Source organism: Apus apus, chromosome 1, assembly GCF_020740795.1.
Source record: "Apus apus isolate bApuApu2 chromosome 1, bApuApu2.pri.cur, whole genome shotgun sequence".
NCBI classification, from domain to species: Eukaryota; Metazoa; Chordata; class Aves; order Apodiformes; family Apodidae; genus Apus; species Apus apus.
The window spans coordinates 146,439,145-146,465,335 of record NC_067282.1 but is presented as its reverse complement, the minus strand read 5'-3'; the positions used below and the strand labels follow the sequence as shown (position 1 = coordinate 146,465,335).

Here is a 26,191-nt window from a genome sequence, read left to right as displayed (position 1 = left end):
ATCCCTAAACTATTTTGCTCTTCATTTGCCCTCCCTCCCCCAATATACCCACAGTTTTCTTAAAAGGAATGAGTGCAAAAGAAGAAAAATCCAGAAAGCTGCAGCACAGAACACTGACCCACACACTGTGGCATAATACAATGCAATTTCACTAATCTAAAAATTATTCCTGCAATGGGTATTTGCTCTACCAAGTATATATATATATATTCTTCAAGTACATTATCAAGTCAGCCCAAACTTAGTATCTTCACAAAAGACAAAAAGCCCAGTATCCTTAAATAAACATTGTCAGAGCAACTATAGTGCAGCAAAATCAGAAACTGGTTAGCATTTTGGCTAACACTATTCAGGTTAAGCACATTCCTGGTGAAGCTGCACTGTTTATCCTGATCAAAGTGTGAGTAAGGAGGACCTCTAATTCCACATGAAGGTACTCATGCTCAGCTAATTCTTGACCTAATCAGTTCTAAAGAGCTTTGATATATTTGGGTGTAAACTGAACAATATAGGTAGGAAGCTTCCAAGACCAAGTTATTTTTTAGTGAACCAATAATTTTTCTTCCTTAGGATTGTTTGAAAGAAGACTTGCTACAACTGCAAATTGCCAGAAATAAAGAGTTGACACTTGGTATTTTTAATATCCTTTCCTTTCAGAATGCCTGATGTTGCACTACGCTCCAGAGACACAGGCAATATCTGAGAAAACCAGATCTAGAATTACCTAGAAGAGGAAACAAGTTGAGATCAAGCTACCTCTCCTATCCCTCCCCAGAGTGTGTGGGGGGTGGGGAATTGGGCAAAGGTAAATCTTCCTAAAATTGCCTGAAGTAGCATCACCTACATCCTGCAGTTTAAAGGAAAGGTGATCCAGCAGTGTGACTCCAGGACACCAGAGCAGCTACAGGAGTAGTTAACCAGGGATCTTCAGCCAATTGTTCCACTTTTGACTGGACTTATCCTTCCCCAATTGCCTGTTTGTTTCAAAGCCCATGTTTCCCTCCCTCTCAAGCTTTTGTCAAGCTTCAGTCAGCTGTCAGCTGATTTGCCATCCTTCCTTCTGGATTTAGTATATTGACTCCTACAGAACCTCACTTCCTTTAGTGGCAACATGAAACCTGTTTTCTGGTTCTGACCATCATCCATCTTACTCACATCAAATGTGATCAATCACTTCCTGCCCTGTAGTGCCCATTAGAATGGGAGAAATGCAAGGGGAGAGAGAATCAAGGAAAATCCACAGGATTAATCTACAAAAAATTTTTAAATTTCCATCTCTTTGACCCTGAAGCACTAACATGAAAACACTGCAGGAAGCAGAATTTTAAAAGAATACTTACCTGTTCTCAGAAGAATTAAGATCTCAAGTGTTAAAGTTTTTTTTATTTTCTTTCCAAAATAATACTGTAAGATTTTATATTTTTTTTCATAGAGCAAGCATTTCAAAAGTACTCCAGTGAGCAGGTGAAAACATATTACTCAGCTTGGAAGGAGTTCCATAATCACCATCATTATTATAATGAGGAATGTTAAGCAATAAAATCCCTCATTTTAATCCACCCCTTTGTGCCAGGATAGCTGCTCATGCTGCTGTATAGTGAGCTGAATCAAGAGCACTTGGCTCTTGAGTAGGAGGAGTAAAGGGAAAGACCTCCACCCTTTTTAGCAGCAGCATCCATCCATATAAAAAACAAGCAGCTGTGGAACCTTACATTCAGACTCCACTTGAATCAGGCCCAGACACCACACTGATAACAAAAGCAACAATGCTGGCTCCCCTGCCCATTCATTCCTATATCCCGTGCCAACACAAAGATTTATGCTGCCATGCAATGAGCTGGATTAGGGAATACGATGTGGTTTAAACAGGGCTGTGCCAGGAGAGAAGAGTTTGCAGCCAGTGAGAACTGTTACAGTGGAAACTGGCTCACAACACATCCTCTTCAAAGAATGCTTGCCTACATTTCAGACATGTAGGGGAAACCCTGGCACATTCTTACTCTTCCTCACAAATTGCACACTGCATCCATCGCAATGTCATCTCAAGCCATTCAGCTGAAGGGATTTACAGTATATACTGTATTATTTCCAACTCAGCTCTCAATTTCCTAGAAGTACATTCCAGGCGACTGAAGCATTCTGAAACAATAGGAGACTGCTCTGGTCTGCCCCAGTTTAAGCTCATTTGCGTCTCCACTGTAGTGAACAGGTTTCAGAGCCAATTTCATAAAGCCACTGGATAATAATTTGTAGATCCAAAAGGGTATTTTTTTATTTGTAGATGCAAAGTGTTCTAGTAAAAAAAAAAAAAAAAAAAGAGGACTTAAGGGTTCCCTTTCTTCAATACAGATCAGTGAAAAAAAATACTAAAAAATGAACTCTATTGAATACAGTTGGAAGCAACTGGTAAATAATTTTCCCTAAAATTACACAGTCATTACAGAATAAGTTAATTAGGTCTATTGTAAGGTGATTTTCCTCATTTTTACAAGAGTCTTGACATTTTAACTATACAGATTTCTGAACAGAAAACACTACTAGCAAGTCACATACACAGTTACAATTTTTAACAAATGGACAGACTAGTTTAAACATTACTAGAAGGTATGTTAGAAGACAGTGGCAGCTATAAGATTCTTACTATAACTACACAGAAAATTAGGGCATTTCAATTGTGACCTACAGAATTGCAAAACTGGCAACATCCTCAAACCAGTTTGTTCCAGAAAAAGCTGCTCCTATCTAGTTCTGACAGCCTCCTGCTGCTAGTGGAGGGGAGACAGGTTAAACCAACAGGCGAGCATGAGCACATCTCAAGGGGAAACTGGCACCTACTGCCAAAATAGAAGCATTCAAAAAACCCACGATTCTAGCAGATAAGTTTATTGAAATCTGGATGCTTTATTTACCATCCTTTAAATGTAAATAGATGAAAACCAGACAAAGACTACTAGCTGTAATCCCCCCCTCTGGAAGAGTGTTACAGGCCAGTTTTTACACTGCAGTGCATTGACTTTCTTGGAAAGCACTGCAGAGCTGAATTAAAATATTTCAGCTGCTCTGTGAAATGGTTCATTGTTTTTGCTATTTGTGCCCAATCTTCAAACAGTTCAAATATCGCATATTGAACTTCATAAACTGTAAATTTTGCAAGGACTGGTCTCCAGACACTTCTGAATACCTTAAGAAATTCTGAAGGGGGAGTTTCTGTTCACATCCAAGGCTGTCCAATGCATTTCCTTCAACAATACAATTATAAGAAGTGTCATAATGGTAACAAAGGGAAACACTGCTATTGTGGGATAGACAATATTTAAGTACAAGACGAATGAAAAACCTCACTGCCTTGCAATGAACATGCTTAAATGATGATGCAGAAACTGCCAACAATTATGCTAACTGTAACTGCCAACTGTGATAAGCATTTCTCTCATTAAAATATGTTACTTCAAGTTCTGAACTCCTCAAATATTTCCAACTTGTGTCATGAATTCAAGCACACAGGATGTAAGGTCTTTGAAGATGCAGTGGCATTCTTGTGTCATTTTCTCTGAGCAGCCTAGTATTTAATTTTTCAAGCTACTAACACTTCGAAAGTGGGTTTAATGCTGTTCATATTAATATATTCTACTGAAATACCATTTTGCAGATACTCTAGGTTCCTGCCAACATTGCTCAAGTCCATTGTATCCATGCACTTCTGGAACAAAGACATTAATACCTTTCTCCCTGAATAGCAACATGTCAGCCTGCTGTTATTACTATTTAAATACGATCACATGGGTAAAAAAAATTACGTTGCCAGAAACTCTGATAAGGCGATGGACTCTACACTTTAGTATTGTGAGCGTGACACAGCTAGCAGTCACTGCTTTGTAGCAAGAAATGTCATAGTCTGGTCTTCATCTTTTAAGAGTTCCTATCTAATACCAGCTGACAGTTCAGTAGTTGCAGTAGTGCATCTATTACCCAAAGTGATACTCACAAAAAATTAGGTAAATAGATTATCAGTTGGGCAGCTGGAGCCAGTCACAAGCCAAAGAACCAAGCCTGTCTGGAAGACACTGAAGGAGTTCATCTTTTCAATCCTTCTTGAAGAGATGAAAAATATACTCCAACATGTGACACTCTCCACTGTTTCACCCACTTTCTCTAGCCCCAGGTACTTCAATGTTTCCATCAAGACTTAGCAGATAGGAAGGTTTAAAAAAAAAACAAAACCCTTCAAAAATTACTTCTAAGAATCTGGACCACATTAAGTGAATCAAGTTGGAAGCAGTAGTGGGAACAAGAGTAGGTAACAGGCTTCACAGAGTATTTCAGAGAGAATGGAGAACGTCATCCAAAACAGTAAAACAAATGCAATTGCTATAGCTAATGCAATGCTTAAAGGGCAGCTACAAAAGAAGTTGGAGACTCCCTTTTTACAAGTAGTCATATGGAAAAGACATGTAGCAAACTCCTAGAGAGATTAAGATTAGACACGAGAAAAATATTTCACAATGAGAACAGTCAGCCATTGAAATAATCTTCCTGGGAAGTGGTGGAATCCCCAACTTTGGACACTGAAGATTCATCTGGACGGAGTGCTGGATTATCTTTTCTAGATCATGCTTTGGCTGAGAAATGTTGGACCAGATGATCCCTTGAGGTCCCTTTCAACCCGATATTCTATGATTCTCATGTTACTCCCTCTATTCTTTGAGTGCTCAGATGCACCTTTGCAGTCTGTTCTTTCATGACTCTCCTCCCATGCTCAAGAAGATCACTGCTCAATAACTGGAAACTACCTATCAGGACTTGGGAAATTAGCTTCTTGGCCCTCATTTTTCAAGCCACTAACCTCAGGGGAGCAATTCAGGTGCCTAAACAGACATACATTTGAGGATATCCTGCCTGGCTTCCAGCTAGTAATCCAGAAGGAAATAGGTCTCCTGTGGACTGTGCAGTACATCTGCCAGTCCTTTTATGATTATCACAGGCATACCAGAAAATCAGATGTGGCACCAGATAGCCCAGTTTGGATGGCTCAATCTCAATTTACCCATCTATTTCACATGTCTTTGCCACTGTGGTTTCAAATTCTTGGTGGAAAATAAAACTGAGAGGCACACAGATCTCTGTAGTACCAGAAAGAAATCAGTCTACATTTCCCAAGAAAAACTTGGTCAAATTCATGTAAGTTTCAACATTCAGTGCCATCAACTTGTTAAGTGCAGTGTTTGCTGCATCCATGTTGAAAGTAGAAATTGATTGACTATAGGAATACTGGGATTTATAGATTAAGAGAATGTTAGAACTAATGGTAAAAATGTTTAAGATTTGGGCAAACTGAAAACTCCTTAACATAAGTGATTTGATTTAGCTTGATGTCACCATTTGACTCAGGTTCAACAACAATGCTCTTGATCCCCTCCCCCTCCCACCCAAGTCGGGAAGGAGAGAGAGAAAAAGAGAGACTTGGCTGGATTGAAAACTAAACTACACAGCTTTAATTAAACACTAATGATATAAGAAAATATATACAATTATATACAGATGTGTTCAGGAAATGTACAAAACACCTATTGCCTCCCCCCACCCCCAGTAACTCCCAAAGCACTCTCCTTAGCTGCAAACAGTCCCAAAAAGTTCCAGACTGCTACCAAAGAGAGCAGAGTTATGAGGGTCAGGAGAGCTCGAGCCTAAGGGTCGATGGTGATGGATGGACAGAGTCCTCCCTGGATGCTGGCCATCGGTGGAAGAGAAGGGAAGAAGGAAGTTGCCTTCTGTGATCTCTGACCTTCCTCTGAGCTTACGTAGATATATGGAATGGAATATCTCTGGTCAGGTTTGCTGTCTGTCTAATTCAGTCTCCTACAGTGGGGTCATAAATCCCATAGTGTCTGAGCCGGCAGAGTAAAGATGTGACCTTGAAGACCCAGCAGTTAGAAAAACATTCCACCGTTATCAGTCTTAGTTAGAACACTCTGCTTCTAGTCTAAAGAAAGCTTATTGAAGGAAAACAGAAATCAGTAAAAGTAGCTTCATCCTGGCTCAAACCAGGACATTTGAGTAGCTAAAGAAGGCCTTAGGCTACAATTCTAATTAAACTTTAGCTGAATCCTGTGATTGAACCTTAAAACTCTCCCCTCTACCACCTGGAATATTGAAACAAGATTTAGACAATGAGATAATTACTCAAAATTATCTAATATGATGGTAAAATGGATTAATCAAACCTTCAGTTTGAGAAATTGGACTGTTGAAGAATTATCCTGATGAAAAGTAACTAGAGCAGAACCAAGGGAAATTGTCCTGACAAAAAGTGACTGCTGGTGAACCCTTGGATAGAGCAGGGTAGAACCAATCAGAAAAGGAAGAAGTAATAATCAGGGGAGAAAACTGGATGACCAGTTGCACACACATCATGCAAACAAGCACATGGCCAGTTTGTGAGGCCTTAAAAGGTACAGGAAAAATACAGGTGGGGTTCCTCTTCAGAGCCCCAGTCAGAAGCTAAGCCATACCTAGACTCATCTCTGAGAAGTTTAGAAAGCAATGGTGTCCAGACCAAACCTCACAACTCAGCAGGAAGGTCTTACTGGACTCTTCTTCAAAAAGAGAAAATGAAACGCAAAAACAATACTTGATAAAAACTCCCACTCTGACAAATTGTGGCATTTAGGTTGTATAGTGCTTGTCTTGAACAATCCAAGAGGTAAAGTGATGGACTGTGGCACTCAGGATATCTATTGTCTGTCTTGTGGCATCTAATAGTTAAACGACATTTGCTGATGGACTAAAGAGATGCCTCAGCAACCCACCCAACCATTTTGCTTCCCCTCCTGTACCTGAGAACTGGGGAGTTCAGTGTGGGACATGCTGAGATCAGAGACAAAGGAGTTCTACAGCTGGTGCTGGGAGCAGAATATCCAGTGATAACCAGGCCCTGATATCTCATGAAAACCACCGACTTAGCAGGACAAGACAAAGAGTGCCAGTCTCAAGCCACTTCCGAGGACCGAAACTCCACTGCAACAAACTAATCCTGTGGTGCCAGTTGTCTCAACCTCCTCTTTTGTAATGGCTGATCTCATCAATTAGCCAAAGAAAGACTACATAGCCCCTGGCATCATACCTGCCCCCTGCTATCTCTGACGAGCATGGAGAAGATAGGATTTTCTCACTTATTCAGGGAGAAAAGTGGGGTGCAGTGGGCAAGAACTGTATAAAAATCTGAGACTCTATGGGTGCATTGGAAGCACTTCCCCACCAGGAACCACTTCCCCACCGAAAACATCGCTGGACCGTGGTGGTAACTGTGCTCTCGCTTTGCTGTCCTCTGTATCTCTGCTTTCTCCTTTCTTTTCGGTCTCTGTTTTCCTCCCTGTCCTATCCGCTCTAGGGACTTTGTTGTGTTACTCTAATAAAAGTTTGTTGTGTGTGTGACATCTGACCTTGTTTGAGTCTTAATTTCACCATTTGGGATCACCTTCAAACTTCTTCTCAGGTCCTGCCGGGCAACAAAGGGTGCAGCTGCCGTGCGGCTCATCCCAGGAGAGGGAAGGCAAAATCCAGCCGCACCAGCCTCCCACTGCAGTGAGGAGTGTTGGAAAGCAAGTGGGTTCTGCCCCATCTCTCGTAAGACCGCACGCCAGCCCCAGTGCCTCTTTGAGCATCCGATATTGTGATATCTTTGTTTTGTCCTGGCAAGATCGTAAAAAACTGCCACGCATCCGAATACCGGATCATGACACAAATGTAGTCAAAAAGACAAAAACAAACCAAAAGACACATTATTTCCTGCAGTTTCTAGCAGATAGGTCTGAGTGCTCTGCAAGACATTATTATTAGAATAAAAAAGTAAAGATCCAAGCCATTTAATTTATTTGAGCAAAAACAACCCCAGGATTCCCCAACCCAGTCTATTCTGACTACGTGTTATATTCAAAAGATGTTTAATACTAAAGCTTGTCATATGCAGAGTTTTTGCATCTAAGAAAAAGCATCTCTTAATGGCAGCACAAAAATAATACTGATTTACTATGCCAAAGTGACTCCATAAGTTAAAATTTTGCACTTCAAAGATGGATAAAGTTTCTTTGCAGTGCTGCCAAATTTTAATATCTTGGGTGGGACTCAGATCTAAGTGTTGATTTACATCCTATGTATTTACTATGAGTTCCCTGCATAGTCAGCGCAGACCTAGGTAATACAGTTTAAGTCATGAGATGTCTCATCCTTAAAAGAAGATGTCTACACTTGGTCAGATGAATCACATCTGAAAAACACCCACTTCTTCCCAGTAACTACACTAATATCCTTATCCACTATTGGACATCCAGTTCAAATTGCAAGAATCCCTCCAATATTCTAAACTCCTTAATTAAAGAGAAGAATATCCTCCAAGTTATCTGCAAGTTACGAGCATTACAATTTTGGGTGTAGATATACAGGAATAAAAAGCCAACTCACTTTATATGTGCCCAGTATCCCACAGCACTGCCACATAAGTTTATAAGAAGCAAGGTGACCACCTTTTCCAATTCCCACATAACTTTAAGACTACAAAGCTGAAGCAATATATGCATTGTGAGATCCACACAGACTATACAGCCGCCAAGAACCAGCATTAGTTAAGCAGCAGTGTTGCTCCTATTCTGACAGATTAATATGAAAATTACTGAATATAACTAATAAAACATTCTTTCTGGGTTGAAGAGATGCACTGATTGGTCAAGTAAGGACAACAGTGATTTCAAATAGCTGCCCTATAGCTCTCAGAAAACAGTAGGTTAGAGAGGCAGTAGTGATACTACTTGTGTTCTCACTGCAATCTCTTAATATTCTCTTGTAATCTGCAGTAGACAACTATTTACTAGGCCCTGTTAGCTGATGTGAACATCCACTGAAGAAATCTAGTTTTCCTGTGTTTTCTCCCAGAACCAGAGAAGAGCTCCTTCAAAGGCGCTGTCCCAGCATGACACTCTCTGCACTAAGAATGAAGCTTCAGGAAATTAGTCTTCTACAAAAAACAGTCTTTGTAAATGGTATTTACTTGTCCTTTAGATTCACCTGATCTGTTTCCACCTTTTTGTGCCATACTGCCTGAAATGACTGATCATAAATTATTTTAGATACTCAAGTTATAAAAACATTGTACTTTGCCTCCAATACCAGTTTGGGAATGAACTAGGATTATACATCTACTCCTCCTTTATTTTTAAGGAATATCCACAAGGGTTCAGCTATGGCATTGTGCTTCTTAACCTTGGCTGGTATAATGACAAATTAAAAAAACCAACAATCCCAAAACCACCACAACCAACCACAACTTTAAGGCAGAACAACTATTCTGTCAAAAGTTTCAAGCCAAACATCCTGCAGGTTATAGCACCTATACTATATTCTCAATAATTTAGATCAGTGTAAAGCCAGCTAAGGAAAACCTTATTCAATCTCATCTCATCCCAATGGAACTGGAAGCAGGGAGGGAAAAAAAAACAAACACAAACCACAGAATAAATACAATGAGATTAGAAACAATACAATAATACAGTTGCTAAATGGAATTTTAACAGGTGTAAGATTAGCATTTAGTTTCTTAAAGAATCCAGACTACATTCAGCTCTTGCACAAACAGCGGAACAGAGGAAAAGGACTGTCAGTTCAGTCCATTTGTTAAGCCCATATATAACGTCATTTTTATTTTGCAAAAACAGCTTCTAGAATGATTTATTTTGAAAAGAGATCTTTGATCTCATCTAATTCAAAAAGTAGTGATAATACTCTAGAAAGCTTATGAGCTACCACAAACTGTGGCCTTGCTTCTGTGTTGTTTCTGGTCCCAATTATAAGACCATTTCTAAGAAGAAAATGGCAACAGAGGACTGTCTCTTGATCTGCAGTTGAACCTGCTTCATCCATCAAGATACACTGAGTTTTACTGATGATTCTGGTCCCAACAGTTCGTGCAACAAATATTTATCTATCAAGTGGAAAGAGCACTTCTGGCAGGTCATTCTTATGATACAGAGTAAGATCCTATCACTAGGTGGTGGGTTTTTTTTATCTTCCTTGCTAGAAGAAGTGGGAAGACCACAGGCCCTACCATACCATTCCATCTCAGGCCCTTCTAAACTTTCTTCCACTGGACTCTCCCTTTATTATGAAGCAGGGAATAACCATGATGTTTTACAGCTAGGAGTGTAGTATTTGAAGAAAAGGCTGCTATCATCTCTGGACTGACGTTCAGGTAGGCTACTGGAGGCAAACTATACTATGTTTATCCCAGGAAAGAATTCTGCATTTTGAGATAATACGTACTCAGGGCAAAGTTTAAAGCACGAGATCTGACCCCACATTTGAGTTTCTCACATAGAGGAGGGGTTGAGGAAAAAGTTAAGTAGAGCTTCTTAAAGGAGATCAAGTTCCTTTAACATTTGATTAAATTAAGCAATCAAAGTCTTCTAAATTATTCGGGGGGTTTCAAAGAAAGATTTGCTAACCTGTGGGTAACACCCTCATAGTCCCAGCTGGCTACCGCCAATGGTAAGAGAAAATAGAACTGCTGAAGGCCAAGTAGTCTGTAGTTGGTAAGCTCAACAATTCATAGGCTAAAACAACCGAGAACAATAGCTGGTAATGATGAAAGACCCCCAAACAACACAAAAGCAAGTAGGGAACAGAACTACTGAGGGCAGACAACCAACTGCTTAAACAAGAAAAGGTACTGCTGGAACCAGGAAGCTGTAAACACTTGAAAGAGCTAAATCTAGCTCTAAAGTATGCTACTTCCAAGATTTAAACATTCCCAGGACACTTAGCCATAACGAAGGTCCAGCTATCAGGCACTGCTTATCATTACACAGCCCTATATTCATTCAACAAAGCTGGTCTGCTAAACAGACTGTTTTTACCTCAGCTTCTGACTGATCAGTTGCCCACTACATCAATTTATTACTTTGGAGCTAGGGAATGTTATACGTTTAACTGTTACTTGAAAAATATTGAAACAATAGTTAAGAGTCAGAGAAGTTTTCCAAAAGGCAAAGATGATTCAAAACTACTTCCATTTCTCTGTAAAGCAATGGACTAGGAGAGCAGGTAATTTACAGTCCTACATTACTTCAGTAAGTAGTTTACTCATTCTAAAGCAGAGTCCAGGTTTAAAAAAAAAAAAAGTATGTTTTAACTCATACTTTTGATGTTCCGGCCAATCTTGCACACTGTTCTTTTCTAGTAACAGACCTGTTAGTGCTGGGTTATGTTACCAAGGCACCGTACCTTGCATTTAAAATTAGAACCTTGCTCCCACTTTAAAATGTCTTATTCTCCAGCCCCGACAGAGTGCTGCAGCTCTCTACCGCTCTTCCCACCTACTCATTCCCCGCACCCCTGCCAGCCAGCGTTCCCTACCCTAACCAGCATCACCAGTGTTACAAGTATCCTGATACAGCAAGTTCAGCAGCAGCCAAAGCCTGCCTAACAGAAGTTCACGCTACACTTGGAGCATTAGCTCAACAAACTGCAGCTCCACACAGCCTTAACCACACTGTGACTCTACAGCAGATGCTTAGAAATGAACGAAGCTGATTAAGTGAACTTTTAAGTCCATTACATGCTTTCTGAACTCGAACAGACATCCTAGAAAACACATGGGGATTTTCCAAGTCAACATTTGTGTAAAAATGGGGCTGTCTCTTTTTTACTACGTACAGTACAGAGAGATGTCAGCTCACTGGAAAAATATGCAGTCACTTTGCAAATTAGGTTATCACTTTAGTTCAAAGGGTAATTTATCCACAGTCTCATTTTATTCAAATTGCACTATATTCACTTGAGAGACTACAGTAGAAAGGGGAACTCACCACTTTAAAAAAAAGTTGCCTGTGGCAACTTACTTATTAATCAGAAGCAGGAATCTTTCTACAGTCAGAAAGAAAATGGCTCAGTTCTCTTGTCCACATACTTCCACTTATTTCTTTTTTGAAATGAGGATGTGCCCGTGACCCAAATCCACTTTAGAAACAAGGGCCCTCAAAACCCATGAGTGCAGTTTGAACAGCTTAGCCTTGCTTACTATCTTCCTGTTTTTCCATAGCACACTGATAAGCTTAAAAAAATAACTACAAAGCTTGTCTAACATCAGTCCTCTATCATAAGATAGTAATGTATGCAAGCTAATACACAGTTTTCTGCCACTTAAAAACTTCAAATAAGCATTTACTTGAAGCACTAGAGAGATGGTATCAAGTAATTAGGAACATTCTTTTCCTCAACCTTTGGTTTCATAACCTGACTTTACAAGACTGTTTCTTGTTGATAATGGTGTGATTTACTTAGTTCCTTCACACAACTGTTTCACACTTTCTTTGATGGCTAACATTTAGTTTTCATATGCATTCTCTGGCGACTAGAAAAAAAATCAGGTATTTAGTCAGTTCAACTATAACACTGACATCTTCATACTACATTTGAGCTGCCCATACATAGTTTAAACAGTAAATCACTCCACAGCTACTTAATTACTGAGGTTAATTTTAACAGCATCGTTGGAATTCTTTCATGAAAACTAGCTGAAGAAAAAAAAAAACCAACATAATTAAACTGTAACAACAGATATAAGTAGGAGATTTTGCTACTATTCACAATTCAGCTGAATCATCTGCATAAATCCACAATGAAATCTTCAGGTCCATATTCAACTGAAGAACCCTGAACCCTGATCAATACATTATTGTTAGGAAATCAGTGAAAACTAATACTACTGTATTAAAGTAATCTTATTTTAAAAAATATTTTACAAGTCTAAATTTCCAATTTCAGAAATATTTTTTTCATGAACAGTCAGTTATTCATACTGAAATACAGTAATGCTAAAATTTATTTGAATTTTTTGGGGGTTTTCCCCAATCTTGTTTTTACATTAGATATGATGGGTAAAATACTAGCTTCAGAATTGTACTATTACTGGGAAATTCCACCTATAGCACCTTAACACAAATTTGAACAACCCTGGCATAAAGCTTTTCCTGTACAAAAGACCAGCTTCTTTAACAATACTACATTCAGAATCAAAGAGATTCAAAGAAACTTCTTTCTTCAGGTGAATGTGGCCACTTTGTAGTACTCATGTAAGCAGGCCAACCAAAAAGCCTGCCACATGCCCTACCGGCTCTTTGGTACATTTCCCTGATGAACGACCTTAGCCCACACAAAGAGCACACTCCTTCTTCGACTTCCCACGGTTATTTTTCCTTTGCTCTTCAGACACGTCATTTTCTTAAGATGCATCTCTATTATATGCATTAAAACAATACAACATACTTTCAACTACAGACACATCCAAGAATTTTTAACACATTAGTATATATTTCCTCCCTTGTTACCTTACGATACAGGATTCCTTTCCATTACTAAAAGTACTAATTGCTTACCAGAGACATTATAAACTGATTTTGAATTGGAACAGAGCTAAGCTGGCCCCTGAGGATTTAAAACTCTGCTTGAAAAAAGACCAAAAAGCAGACCAAAGACCAGAAAACAGTTCAGCTACTTTGATAACTTTTAGAGCTCAACTTCTAAAAGGCTTTAATTCAAATTAACATCACTGCAGCTGTTTTAACACTCATCTGAGATTTCTGATAGCTTCAGCTTTTCAATATCCCACTTTTTATTGGTGAAAGTAGCTAGAATGTAAATGCATCTAACCTACCCTCAAAATACTATTCTGTAGATATACATAAGATAATAAGTCTATAATATATGCTTATATTTGTAATATATGACAGCAAGCATGAATAAAGTTTCTTTCAGCATCGTGCAGTTGTTCACCTTAATAAAGACTGCCTAGGTAAGTCTATTATTTTTTAGGAATTCCTGGTAGAAGCTAATGCAGGAAATTTCGGCAAATATATCCTCTACTTCAAATTACACTTGCACAATGAGCATCACATATCCCATTATATATATCTTCAGATAACACCTTTTTCTAAATATGGGCATTATAATTAGAAAAACGAGCCTTCTCTTGAAAGTTCACTGATAATTACTTTAACTTTTTACTAGTTTCATGACTTTTTAACAAAGAGGTTTGTCCATTATAGGCTATGGAAACAGTAATATATTTTGCCTGTAACAATGCTAAATGCTTTTCACATATACAATTTCTGGGGTTCCAGGAGTTTTCAATTCAAAGTAAGTACAAATCAAAACCAGCATAAGAACTAATAGTATCTTTCTTGTATATAGCCACCCAAAATCTGGACTCTGTAACAATGAAGATGGAGAGAATTCACTTTAAGCAAGTGGCAATATGAAAGATGAAATGGAAATGATCATATGTAGCAGACAGATTAAAAAAAAAAAATTCAAGCTTTTCAGGCTAGCAAGACCTGGAAGAAAAATTGAGCTTCACCATAAGAAAGCTCAAATGAAGTTATTATATCCTTCAGGCTAAAATTCTAAAAATTATCAAACTGCAAAGAGGGAAAGAACATGTTACATACACAGAAGTAAGAAAATTGAACTTAATTTCAAAAGCTGTATTTTCAAGGTCAAATGAAGTGATTACATCAGAAAGTCCAGATATCAAGATCAGAAGAGAGTCTGAAAAGAGTTTAAAGCTATATGGATAAGGACTGACTGTGAGGCAAAATAAACCAGCAGATGCCATCTGCATACGTGAAGAGATAGCAAGGGTCTGCTATTCATCCCATGCCCTATAGACTTCCAAATTGTATTGTTAAACAATATTTCAGGGCATGAATAAGCTGAACTATGAAACATGAACATCACCCAAAACCCTTGTTCAGTAACTCTGAAGTATTTATTCTTTAATTTACAGCGCATATCGAACATCTTCGAGTTATTAGTCTGGACACTCCTGAAGAATTTATATCCTGGGAGTGTCTAAACATCAGATGCTTGTAACAGCTTCATGCAGATTTGCTTGCTAACAGGTTTGTCTACAGATAAAGAAAAAAAAAAAATCCCTCTACTATTTTTGGTATTGACACTAGTAAGATTTAATCACGATACCTGCATAAAGCTTTGCTATGCATTTCCATTCACAAGGTTCTTCTCCACATCAGTTCCAAATCTACTTGGTGTACAGACAGAAGACAAAGAACAAAAAGGGGTGTTTACAACTTGAAGCACAATAATTTTGAGAAGGAATAGAATCTCAATCTGTAACTCCGCTGTTTTCATGTACCTCCTTCACATTTAAAAATTCCACAAAAGTACTACAACATCCAGATACTCCCCACATTACGAATTCTTTATTAAGTATAGGCTACTACTCAATTAGTCATTGAAGCACCACCCAGTACAAAATTCGGGCAAATGGTGGATTTCTAATAATGGCCTTTTTGTATGCACCAGTCATAACTCCCACAAACAATTAAGAATGGCCATTTGGGAAACAAAAGGAAAGCACCCATGAAGATAGCAAAGAGATTTAGTGGCAGTGTCTGTAGACACTCACAGACTATCACAAAGCATCACATCTACAGACCCATTCTTGCAGCATAGTTTCAAATGTTCTGTGCCTGGCAACCTTTTTGGCAATGCAACAACCAAAATATCACCTACCTCAAATAAATTGCCATGGGGCATTCAGAAAACAAGCAGCAAGTTCTCCAGTGCTAAGACTAACTAACACAGCAGATTTCTATAACATCTTAAACTTATGGTACACAGACCAGAAATTCCAGGTTTTCTTTTCTTTAGAAATTATTTTATGTCAAAACTGAACATACGTGGCAGTATAAAATATACCCATGCCAAATGACCTTCCCACCAGACTACTTTTGCAGAAGGAATACTGATAAATACCTACCACAGGAAACTCCTTATGTCTTGACACTTGTCTTTGCCATTACCCATGCTGAACCTTGTATTCAAGTGAGCAACAACAGCATTGTGAATTTCCTTGAGGTCCTTAGGTATGAAATCTTTTTTCCCAACACCCCTTTATTAGTTGATAGCATCTTTACAGAGAGAGTCAACATCCTCCCAAGTAAACTTTCCTGTATGTTGGAAGTTGAAGGCACATTTTAACCTAGTAAAGGACTGTTTCTGCTTGGCAAGTTTACCAAAGACAAAAAGAATATCCAGATTATACCTGAAACTCAGCTCCTCTTTAGCTATCTATTTCTCAACTAATTTAGATATTAGCACAACACTCCATCTCAAGGCTGGCTCAGAGAAGCACTTCTCAAATAGCATTCTCTGCTTTGTTCAAGACAGACTCCCTTCTACCAGTCTTTCTGGAGGCTTCTTCCTTTGAAATACCTTACTGCTCAGCACAGGTGCATAAGAGGTCTGTCTGCTGATCCTTAGGAGCTTTTCACAGTTGTGTTCTATTGTGTTCCTTACCTAGGACACTCCTTTCAACACAAATAGCTTCCTTGATGTTCCTTTCTTCAATTTACTCAGAGTAATCTAATGATTTACATCATGAGAGGCATTCACTATCCAGCTTTCTAAGCTGATAGTTTCAGTTTATTTATTCAGGTCACTCCTCATAAACATTTTGCACAGGATATTATCAGAAGAGATTACAGATTTGCACTGTTTTGTCCTTCCTTACATCTTCCAAGAATCTAAGAACTCCTCAAACCATGACATTTTCTCAGTGTAATCAGCTTTAGACACTTTTTTTTCCTATCCTAACTTAAGTTTACAACTTTTTTATGTCAGTTGGAAAACAGAAAGCAACCAATGCACATCAAGGTAGGCCTTGGCTAGCTAGTAGACAGCCATGACTTTAACTGGGTCAAAACCATGACAAGAAAAGATGTAAAGTATACATCAAGGGGAGCCTGAGGTCAATACAAGTTTCTTCGTCTCACTGGACAATGAATGGTAGTGCAGAAGCATGAAAATAACTTCAAAGGAAGCAGAGTGAAAATAACGTCACAAAAACAGTATGTAAATTTGTAGAATGAGGAGGAATATATACTATACCATTCATTCATAAAGTCAAAAGGAGGAACAGAGATACAAGTTTATTGTTGCTACAACTTATTATTTCAATATATCATTTGTTCTCTCAGGCAGAGGTTTGAATAGCCCTAAACTTTTCATTCTTATGATGCATCTCATTTCTTGCTCAACTACAGACCCTCTATTTCTGCTATATGGAAAGAGAACATCTGGGAATGGAGCTATCTGCTCATGACCTCAACATTCATAAGATGATTATTACATTGTCTCTATGCTGCACCTCCTGAGCTAGCTGCATCTCTGCCCTCTCTCTTTTTCAATGAAAAATATCTCACCATACACCAAAGCTTGTGCATTTTATGTTCCTCCCATGCAGAACTTCAGTGCTACTTGTGAGCAAAAACATCTACATCAACCAAGCTTAAATATACTGGCTCTGGGTCTCAGAGATTTCCCCATTCTAGAACTTCTGAGTAGGCAGTCTGACTACTACACAAATTACACGCTAAAATTAAAGACTGAATGAATACACTACAACAGACGTCCAAATGGATGAAGAAGCTCAGCGTATCCTGTTAACATACTCAGGACTTCCTCAGATATTTTGAAGCAAGGATGTCTCTCCAATTGTCCCAAATATTCCTTTTGCTGAAGAGAGTGTTCCTTTATGAATTGCTGCAAACATTTTGCATGTTCAAATTGTAATCTCTCTGGTCTGGACTGCTGGCAGGATGGTAAAGGTTTCCTAAACGGCCAATCTGGAGTTATTACTTCTTTGTTCATATAAAATTTTCCACTTTAACCCCTTCTACTCATCCCAATAAGCACAACCTCCACCAATATAGAGAAGCTCAATTTCTATTACACTTCCTTTTTTCTCCTCAGCTCTTCTGGGGTATTGACCCATTTCCACCAGAGGATGCCTACTCCCACTTTTTTCTAAGGCCGAGTCGCCTTTAAGAAAATTAAGTGGCCCACTAGACCCAGGAGGACTAGGGAAAAACAAACAAACAAAAAATATCGGGAAAGCACTTTCAGACGGCAGGAGTTGACCGCACATCTCCGACAGCACTGACACAAGCTCCTACTGCGCCAGTACCCGAGCTTCCCAAAACTTCCTCGCCGCCTCCTCCCTTCAGGACGACAATTAAAGCTGCAAGCTCCAGACGCGGGCACCACCAGCTCCCTCATCACGCTGACAATCGCTGCTGCTCGTCCACACCCGTCACCCCCCGGCAGGACCCTCCCCCCGGGCGGGACGCCCCGCCGAAGAGCTCGGCACCTGCGGGGCTGCCTCTGGGGCCAGCCCCGAACGGCCAGCCCGGGAGCGCTACCCAAACGCAACGAAATTATGTGAAGTCTGCTTTCTCCCTACGTTTTCCTGCCACCCTGGGCCGGGGCCGGGGGGGAGGAGGAGGGACGGCTCCAACCACTCCTCTATCCACACAGAGAGGTCCTGGGAAAGTAAATTACTGCCTTCCCTTCCGAGGTGGGAAATTTAAACAAAAAATAATAATAATAATTAAAAAAACCCACCCAAACACACATACACAGAACACCCCACGAGCAACCACCACGCTCCCCCGCCAGCCCTGCCGCCGGCCCCCGGCGAGCACAGCCCGCCCTGACAGGTCCGCGCCCCCGGCAGCCCCGGAGCCGGGCACCTGCACCGCGCCCGCCACACCCCCTCCGCACCCCAAGTTCATCGTCGCGACAGCTCCCCGCCCTCCACGCCTGTCGCGACACACAGGCCTCCGGGAGGCGGGGCTCGGACGGAGGGAGCAGCAGCCCCGAGCACGGGGGCCGGGCGGAGGGATGGGGGTCGGCGGCAGAAGCGGCCACTTACCGGGCGTGCAGTGAAGGGGTGAAGCCGGCTTAGCGAGGGGCGAGGAGGGGGGCGCCGGTGGCTGCGGCTCCCTGGGGGTGCCGGCGGCCGAGCAGGGGATGGCAGGGGGCAGCATGAGGTAGCGGTCGGGCTGCGGCAGGCAGCGGAGGCAGACGGAGTGGAGGCAGGGCAGGAGCTTGGGCCGCCGGCTCTGGATGGGCTGCCCGCACACGCCGCAAGTGTCCAACAGGTTGAGCGCGGCCACCTCCCCGCCGCGCTCCGCCGGGCCCTGCCGGCTCTCGGCCTCGTTCTCCCCGCTCAGCGCCGTCGCCCCCGTTCGATCCACCGGGCAGGGCCCCCCCCCCCGCCGCCGCCGCCGCTACTACCGCCGCTGCCGCCTCTTCCATTGTCCTGCGCCGGCCGCCGGAGCGCCGAAGGAACGCGGGACGGCCCCGCTGCCCCCGCCGCTTCCCGCCCGCGCTGCCGCCGCCGCCGCCACAGCCGCCCCAGCCCGGCTGTCGCTGTGCCTGCCCCGGCGGGAGGGAGGCGGGAGAGCGGGCGGGAGGGACGGAGCTGCCCCGCCGCACACACCAACTGCCGCCCGCCCCGCGCCGCGCCCGCCCCGCGCCGCGCCCGCCCCCCGCAGGCCACGCCCCCCGCCACCGCCTACGTGCGGCCCGCCCCGCCGCCGCGGGAGCCCCGCCCACACAGGCCCCACCCTCCCAAGGCCCCGCCCCGCCCCAATGGCCCCGCCCCCTTCCCCGCAGGCGGGCCGTGTTGCCCGCCCCCCCCATCCCGCGCGGTCCGTGCCCCGCCAGCCCGCACCGCGCCAGAGCCCTCCTGCCGACCCCCCTGCAGCCCGCAGCCCTGCCTCAACCCAAGTGGCTGCTCTGCCACCGGGACGGAAGGCCTGGCCCGCTTCAGCGGTGCGTGGGCAGCCTGGCGCGGGCCGGGCGAGAAGCCTTGGCATCTTGGGGAGGGCGTTGAAGAGGTGGTTCTCCTCCTCCTCCTCCTCTTCCTCCTCCTCCTCCTCGCCCGCGGCGTGTGCACCTGTACAGGTTGGGCCACGTTCGATCCGGTGGACCGCGTCCCCACCGCCACGCCTCGGCACCCGGCTGAGCGCTGGCCAGCGGTAAAACTCAAAAAGTACGGTGGAAAAGTGCAATTCTAGTTTGGACGCGGCGTTTTGTTGAGTCAAATGCTTTCAGTTAAGTGTGCGTGCAGGCATGAAAGCCTGTGTATGCGTTGGTCACAGGGCAGTTGTCATCCGATCCAGACTCCTCAGAATATTCCAAATGTCCTGGAGCGGCCAGTGGCTTCCCCCTTCCTTGCAATCCCATCAGACCTGCCAATCAATAGGAATGTAAAAGGGCTACACATGACAAAAGGCAAATTTCTTGAGTGCTAAAACAACTGGGTTCAGGAGCACTGTCATGATTCAGCATGTCTCGCATCCATCGCTTACCAGGATAACAGGAGAACAATGCTGCGGGTTGTTGGGGGGGGTTGGAGGGGAAGCAGATTTGGCTTTACAATGAAGAACTGTTAAGAGATAAATGTCACTCCTTGCCTAAGAATACCAAGAGGTATATCCTCAACTCTTCACCTGGTAGCACGTAGGGAAAAACAATCTCACCAGAATTAGTTTACTGAAGCACACCTTCTGCCTTCTAGTCCAGCTGCCTCTCTCCCTTTGCTGAGACTCAGCAAGGGATAGGGTAGAGCCCTGCCTTCCCCCTTCTCTGATTCCACAACACTGGCTTGTCAACCCAGCACCCTGTGATAATGTTCTAACAATTCCGCTGAGAGTGTGCACGTGTTAATGATTAAACAGTTTCAGGAATAAAGCTACAGGGGACAGTAAAAGTTCGCTAATGTGAAAAAGTATCAAAAATGCCATTAAAATGAGTCTGATGGGGAACATGTTGTAACTGACGTATGTTTGACTAGTTTTAATAGCAAACATGATTGGAAAGTCAATTAAAAATATATTTGTGAAGGATGATGGCAAAACATAAGATCATCAAACTGGATGGTTTCTGTAACTAGTATAAGATGTTTCTCCAATAGGTGTCAACACAGAAAACCAGATATTTTCTAACGGTACAAAAATCCTCCTGCAAAGGATCTGAGCAGATGCTGTGTTGGAAATTAAGATCTCCATGAGTCAGTATTTCAAAGATTTTTAATTCAATTTTAATTGAGAGCCCTGATCTCCTTCCTGTTCGTGGTGGTGTTGTACACAGGACAGGAGTAAAAAGCATTGGGGAGGAGCAGAAATAATCATATCAGAATTACCAGCTGTGCAGCACAGGAAGATGAGAGTGAGTGAAAAAGCTTTTAAGTGTTACTAACTGCATTGCTCAGACAAAATGTGAAAACAATTAATGAAAGTTGCTGCAACACATTATACTCACTTGAATGTGTTCTTGTGGACCACAGCTACACTGCATCTGGCCAGCAGAGACCCCAGGCAGAGGTAGACAAACCCATCATAGGTGATATGCTGTACTGTCTTCAGTCTAAAAATATCAGCTGTTTTTGTCTAGTTTCTGTCAGAAGCAGGCTATAAATTGTTGGGTTCTCCAGTGTTTCACTGGGATGATACAAACCAATGAAGGACAATAAAAGATGGTGACAAACTGATAGAGTCAGCTTAGAAAGCATGGAAATCATGTTGGCTAGTTGCAGGAAACAACCAGGAGCTGAGATTACTTCAACTCTCCTTCCCTCTTCCATGCTTACAGAAGAGTTTAAGAGCTTGCTATGCTACTTGTTACATCTGTTCACAATATTTGCTTCTTCTGGACATCCCAATTAAAGCAAATTCCAGAAGTGGTATTATTCTTCCAGCATTTTGCCTGCTGTTTTAATGTACATCTTGTGACCACAATCTAGATCTTTGCCGTTTGTAATCTGAATTCCTGCAACATACTCCATAAAAATTTACCATTCAGGAACTTCAGCTGCAGAAGAGAATGGCTGCTGACAGCCCAGCTGAGCTTCTTAATCAAGGGCTCGTAATTAGGAGCTCCTTGCACTCAGAATTTACTTGATGTCTCCTTCTAGTATTTCTAGATTTTCTAGCAGTCAGTCACTTGGTCCAACAAAACACCACCCTTCCCGGATTACCCCTAGCCATGGGCATGCACACTTCCTTCTCCTCTGACAGCCATGTGACACTAAACAATCTCTTTCCAAAGTTTTTTTGTAGACGAAAATAAAGCCATGGGGCTTGCAGTGTAACCTGGACAACTCAGTTTTATCCTTTATGTGGCAACAGTGAAGGAAGTGGCAGAGGAGACTCAGCACTCTGTCTATATCATTAAAAAATGCTTTGCCACTGTGGTCACCCAAGAGGTGGATGTAGCAGCTTTTTGGCCACACTCCACTACCAGCAATACAAAACAGTCACTAGGAAGATCTGCCCCAGAATATACAGCTTTTTCTAGACTGGCTTCTCTTGACAAATAGATGTCTTAATATATGGTTGGTTTTGCTGCTGAATGAAATCCATAAAACATAAAAGATGTTCACTGGTGGCAAGATGAGTGCATTAGAAATTCACAGTTAGGGAGATGTAATATATTAACCTTTCCAGCAACGGTGAAGAAGGAGAATTTTACATACCAGAACAGCTGGAATAAGCAGTGAATGAACAGAGTGCCTCCCTAGCTATGATGGTTGAATCAGAAATTAATCCAGAATACGGCCTGGATCTGTAGACTGCCTTTTTAAACTCCACAATTAAGAATCCATAAAGCCACAGTAAACTAACTACTTGACCTCTCAGCAAGGAGAGAGTGAGAGAAACCTGGTTTGGGTAATTTTCATAGGACTTTCAACCTTCTGTTTTCTATACTTCGTTCACCCAACATACACACACACACACAAATATTTTCCTCCAAATTGAGGGGTGATTTCTTAGAAACCTTCTTTGTGTCCTATTATATATGTTATTTACCCAAAATTAAGTATTTCTCCAGCACCTGGCAAATAAGCACTGGCAGTCTGCTTTCACAATCAAGAAGAGATTCACTTGACCAGCATGGTCTCAGCTAGAAGCTCACCATAGATGAGGCTGGGTCCAACACCCTGGAGAGGGCCAGCTGCCCTGTCATGTTTCCTGTGCTCCGCCAAACATGCCTCCAACTGTAAGCTGTGGAATAACAATACCACTGCACAGCTTCCCATTAATGTCATGTTCAGAGAAGTCACTGTGCTTTTGTAAATTAACCCCGGAGTCCTCCCATACCCATTTGGCTCCCTTTCATGGAAAAGGGGCTTGCCTAAGGGGAGAGGTAGCATGCCAATTCTGAATGCCCAGTGTTAAACAAAAAATGCTGAAAATTACTGTGGAATTGATATGGCTAAACATGAACACATCCCAGTTAATGTCCCCTAACAATTCTCTATCCAGTTGTTTTATCAAATAGTTACAGGTCCCATCCCATCCAGTGGGCCTTTGAAGACCTAACAACTCTTTCAGGAGCCAGCAGGATGCTAGGACTGCCTGTGCAGACATGCTGTGGTTCAAAACTGAATCTCTTTTGCCTTCCCAATCCCCATGCTCCCTGGCTGTGCAGCCTCAATGGAATTGGGGCATCCCAGGGCTGCAAGTGCAGACTGGGGCAACAATTATTTAAGAGTGCAGTTGAAAGCCAGCCCCTGATGAGTTAAACTCAGACATTCATCCAAATAATCAGGCCAGCAGACCATATTCCTAAATTATCGCAGGGCAGCTCCAAATCAGTCACACCCAGTTTCTTTTCTGACATGTAAAAGGCTAGAAATAGCTTTCTGCAGCAGCACAAGTAACCCTGTTGGGTATTGAGACTCACTTCAAGGGACTCAGGAATTATCCAGTGGGGGTCACAGTTTCTGTTGATAAATCTCAGTAATCTCAGGAATTATGAGGTAGAGGGTATAGCAGTAGTGCCTGTGGATTCAAAATTCAGTAATAATCGAGTGCTTAGCTCCCTACCTGCCTAAGCACTTCCCTTGCTCCGTCTCTTTCTCTGATGAGGGTTTCCTACTCATGTTCTTGTTAGCATTAGCACTGTTTTTGGAAAAAAATGAAACATGGCAAACGCCTGTTAATGTATCTTCCTGGGAAGCTCCAAAGAGGATTTGGACCTACTGAGCAGTATTTCTGAAGTCATCTGGCTTAACTGGAAGACAGTAACCCACTAGGATGAGATTCTGCCCTGACTTCATTCCTGAAAAGGGGTTTCCTAGGCTTCTTTTTAAAGGAGGGTGGAGGAGGAAAAAACAGTCACTTTCAGCATGCATAGTGATGGTAGTAGGTGAATGCACATGGAAAGGAAGTCCCATATGACTTTTTTCACTTCGGTAGTGTGAGTCTTCAGCTGTAAGGAGATGCAAAATATCATGTAATAGAAGATTCCCAGGTTTCAGAAAGAGCCTCCATTCATATTAGGAAAAAGACCCTCAACCCTAAAATACTTTGCAAAGAAAAGCTTTTAGGACACAGTCTGGATTTAACTAAAAAATATGGTTTTTATTTTAAAAATGTGTTTGAATTTTGGTCTTTCATCAAGTCTTTCGAATTTTTTTTTTCCCAAAAAAACATCTAAAAGACTCTTAGGAAATTACCAGAACTTTTACCTCAACTTTACAATTTTCTGAAGCATTTTTATTAAAAAAACTCAAAAACTATATGAATAACAACTAACAAAAATCTCTCTGCAGACTGCAAAGGAAAATGGTCATTATCTGATTACTGGCATTCCTACTATCACCTCAGTTGCTGATCCCACCTGGTTTTCAGTAACACCTTCACAGGCTGTGCCATTTTTTACGCATAGATCTTTGGCTGAATACCCACAGTAAGGTACATTTTGTTCTCTTCTTATTATTACTGAGTGTCAGAGGTTTGGTTTCCCTTTTGTTGACAACAGATCACATTAAATTACTAAGAACAGCCCAGGACCAAAAATACATTCATTTTCACTTCTGTTCTGAAAAGCAACTGTTAAGTGGAGTTATGTAATCACATTTCTATTTTCCCACTGATTTTAAGGTCAGATATGCTCAGTTTAAATATAAAAGGTGTTTTTTTAAAATATTAATCTATCTGTTCAAGCTCTTGCAACTTGCAATCTAAAGGTCATGATATTCCTTCACTATCAACGATACTGCTAATGAACCCTAATTTTTCACCAGAAAGTCCTTTTCTTTCAACTCAGGCTTTGAGGGGCATCTGTATGAATCACATTAAGGAATCAGCTGGGAGGAATAGAAGCTCTCTCTTCACTACATTTTAAATATTGTGTATATTCAGAAATGCCCTACTTTGCACACAGGCATTACATCTGTATGAGGGATTTGCATCAGTGTGACTAAATTGATTTTGCTGCATCATTGCACATTTGCTTAATATAAACAAGGCCTTTACTGTTGGCTATGCTGAACTAACAAGAAAAAAATAGCAAAAAAAACTTTCTCTAAGGTTGTTTGGAGAGAGGATTCTGAATACACATAGAGGGAAAAGAGCTGGTTTGCTTGTACACGTTGCTGCTTTTACAGTTGGTTTTCAATGAAGCAAAGCTTATCAGAAAATTCAGTATCCACCAATTTAAGCCAAAGGAGCATGCAACAAATTTCCTAGCAGAAAGAAAGAATTAAACTTATCTTGGCTATTGAAAAATTTATTTGCAGTAGCAAATAGCTAGTAAATAAAATGTTCACCTCCTAAAAAGCCTATGAGCTATTTAGAGTTTCCCTCTCATTTCATCCAGGCAACTAAACCAAACTTACAGTGGACAACAGGCATGAAGACCAGCTGGAGCCAAAATAACTACTCTGTTTTATTATGCAGTTTCTCTAAACAGCCCTGAATAGAGGGTGGAACAATGAGATAGAGGATAAACAACTCACAGTCCTGGCTAAAAGCCACAGTGGACAGATACAGGACTGTGTTACCTGGAATAACACCTTCAGAACCCTAGCCCTCAGGCCATCTGTGTCTGGACAGTCATCAGTAGTGTTGCACACAAAGTTAAAGGCTTCTCGACTCTGAAAGCCTTCTTTGTCATGGGAGGCACGGCACTTTGACTTGTTTAAGCCCCAAGACTTAAAGGATTATACATCCCAAGCCTCTGTCCAATTTTTTCATTCTGTCATCACTCTGTATGGTATTACTTCTTAGAGGATAATATGATAATTAAATTAAAGGGAACAGATTATATATGTAGAAATTGTAGATGTACAATATGGCAAACCCATACATTTTACTCTCAATTAGCACAAGGCGTTTATGGATCTAGGCAAATACTGAACATCTTAAAACATTTCCTACTCAAAGCCTTTGTGCTTGGTTAACATCCGGCAGAGAAGGGTAGAAGATGGGCAAAATTCACATTGCCTTTGCTTTTCCTCATGCAATTTACAGCTGTAAAGAAATTCCTT

General features: G+C 41.7%; 1 protein-coding gene across 1 annotated transcript in view; it reads right to left on the bottom strand.

Annotated features, from left to right (window-relative positions):
* TRIM24 (tripartite motif containing 24) overlaps positions 1-19,276 on the bottom strand; it is a 62,573-nt gene extending 43,297 nt beyond the window's left edge. The window contains 2 exon segments of the mRNA XM_051639832.1: positions 18,782-19,122; positions 19,124-19,276. Coding sequence (XP_051495792.1) covers positions 18,782-19,122; positions 19,124-19,167 — 385 coding nt within the window. The 5' untranslated portion in view covers positions 19,168-19,276.
* Positions 19,277-26,191: the final 6,915 nt, after the last annotated feature.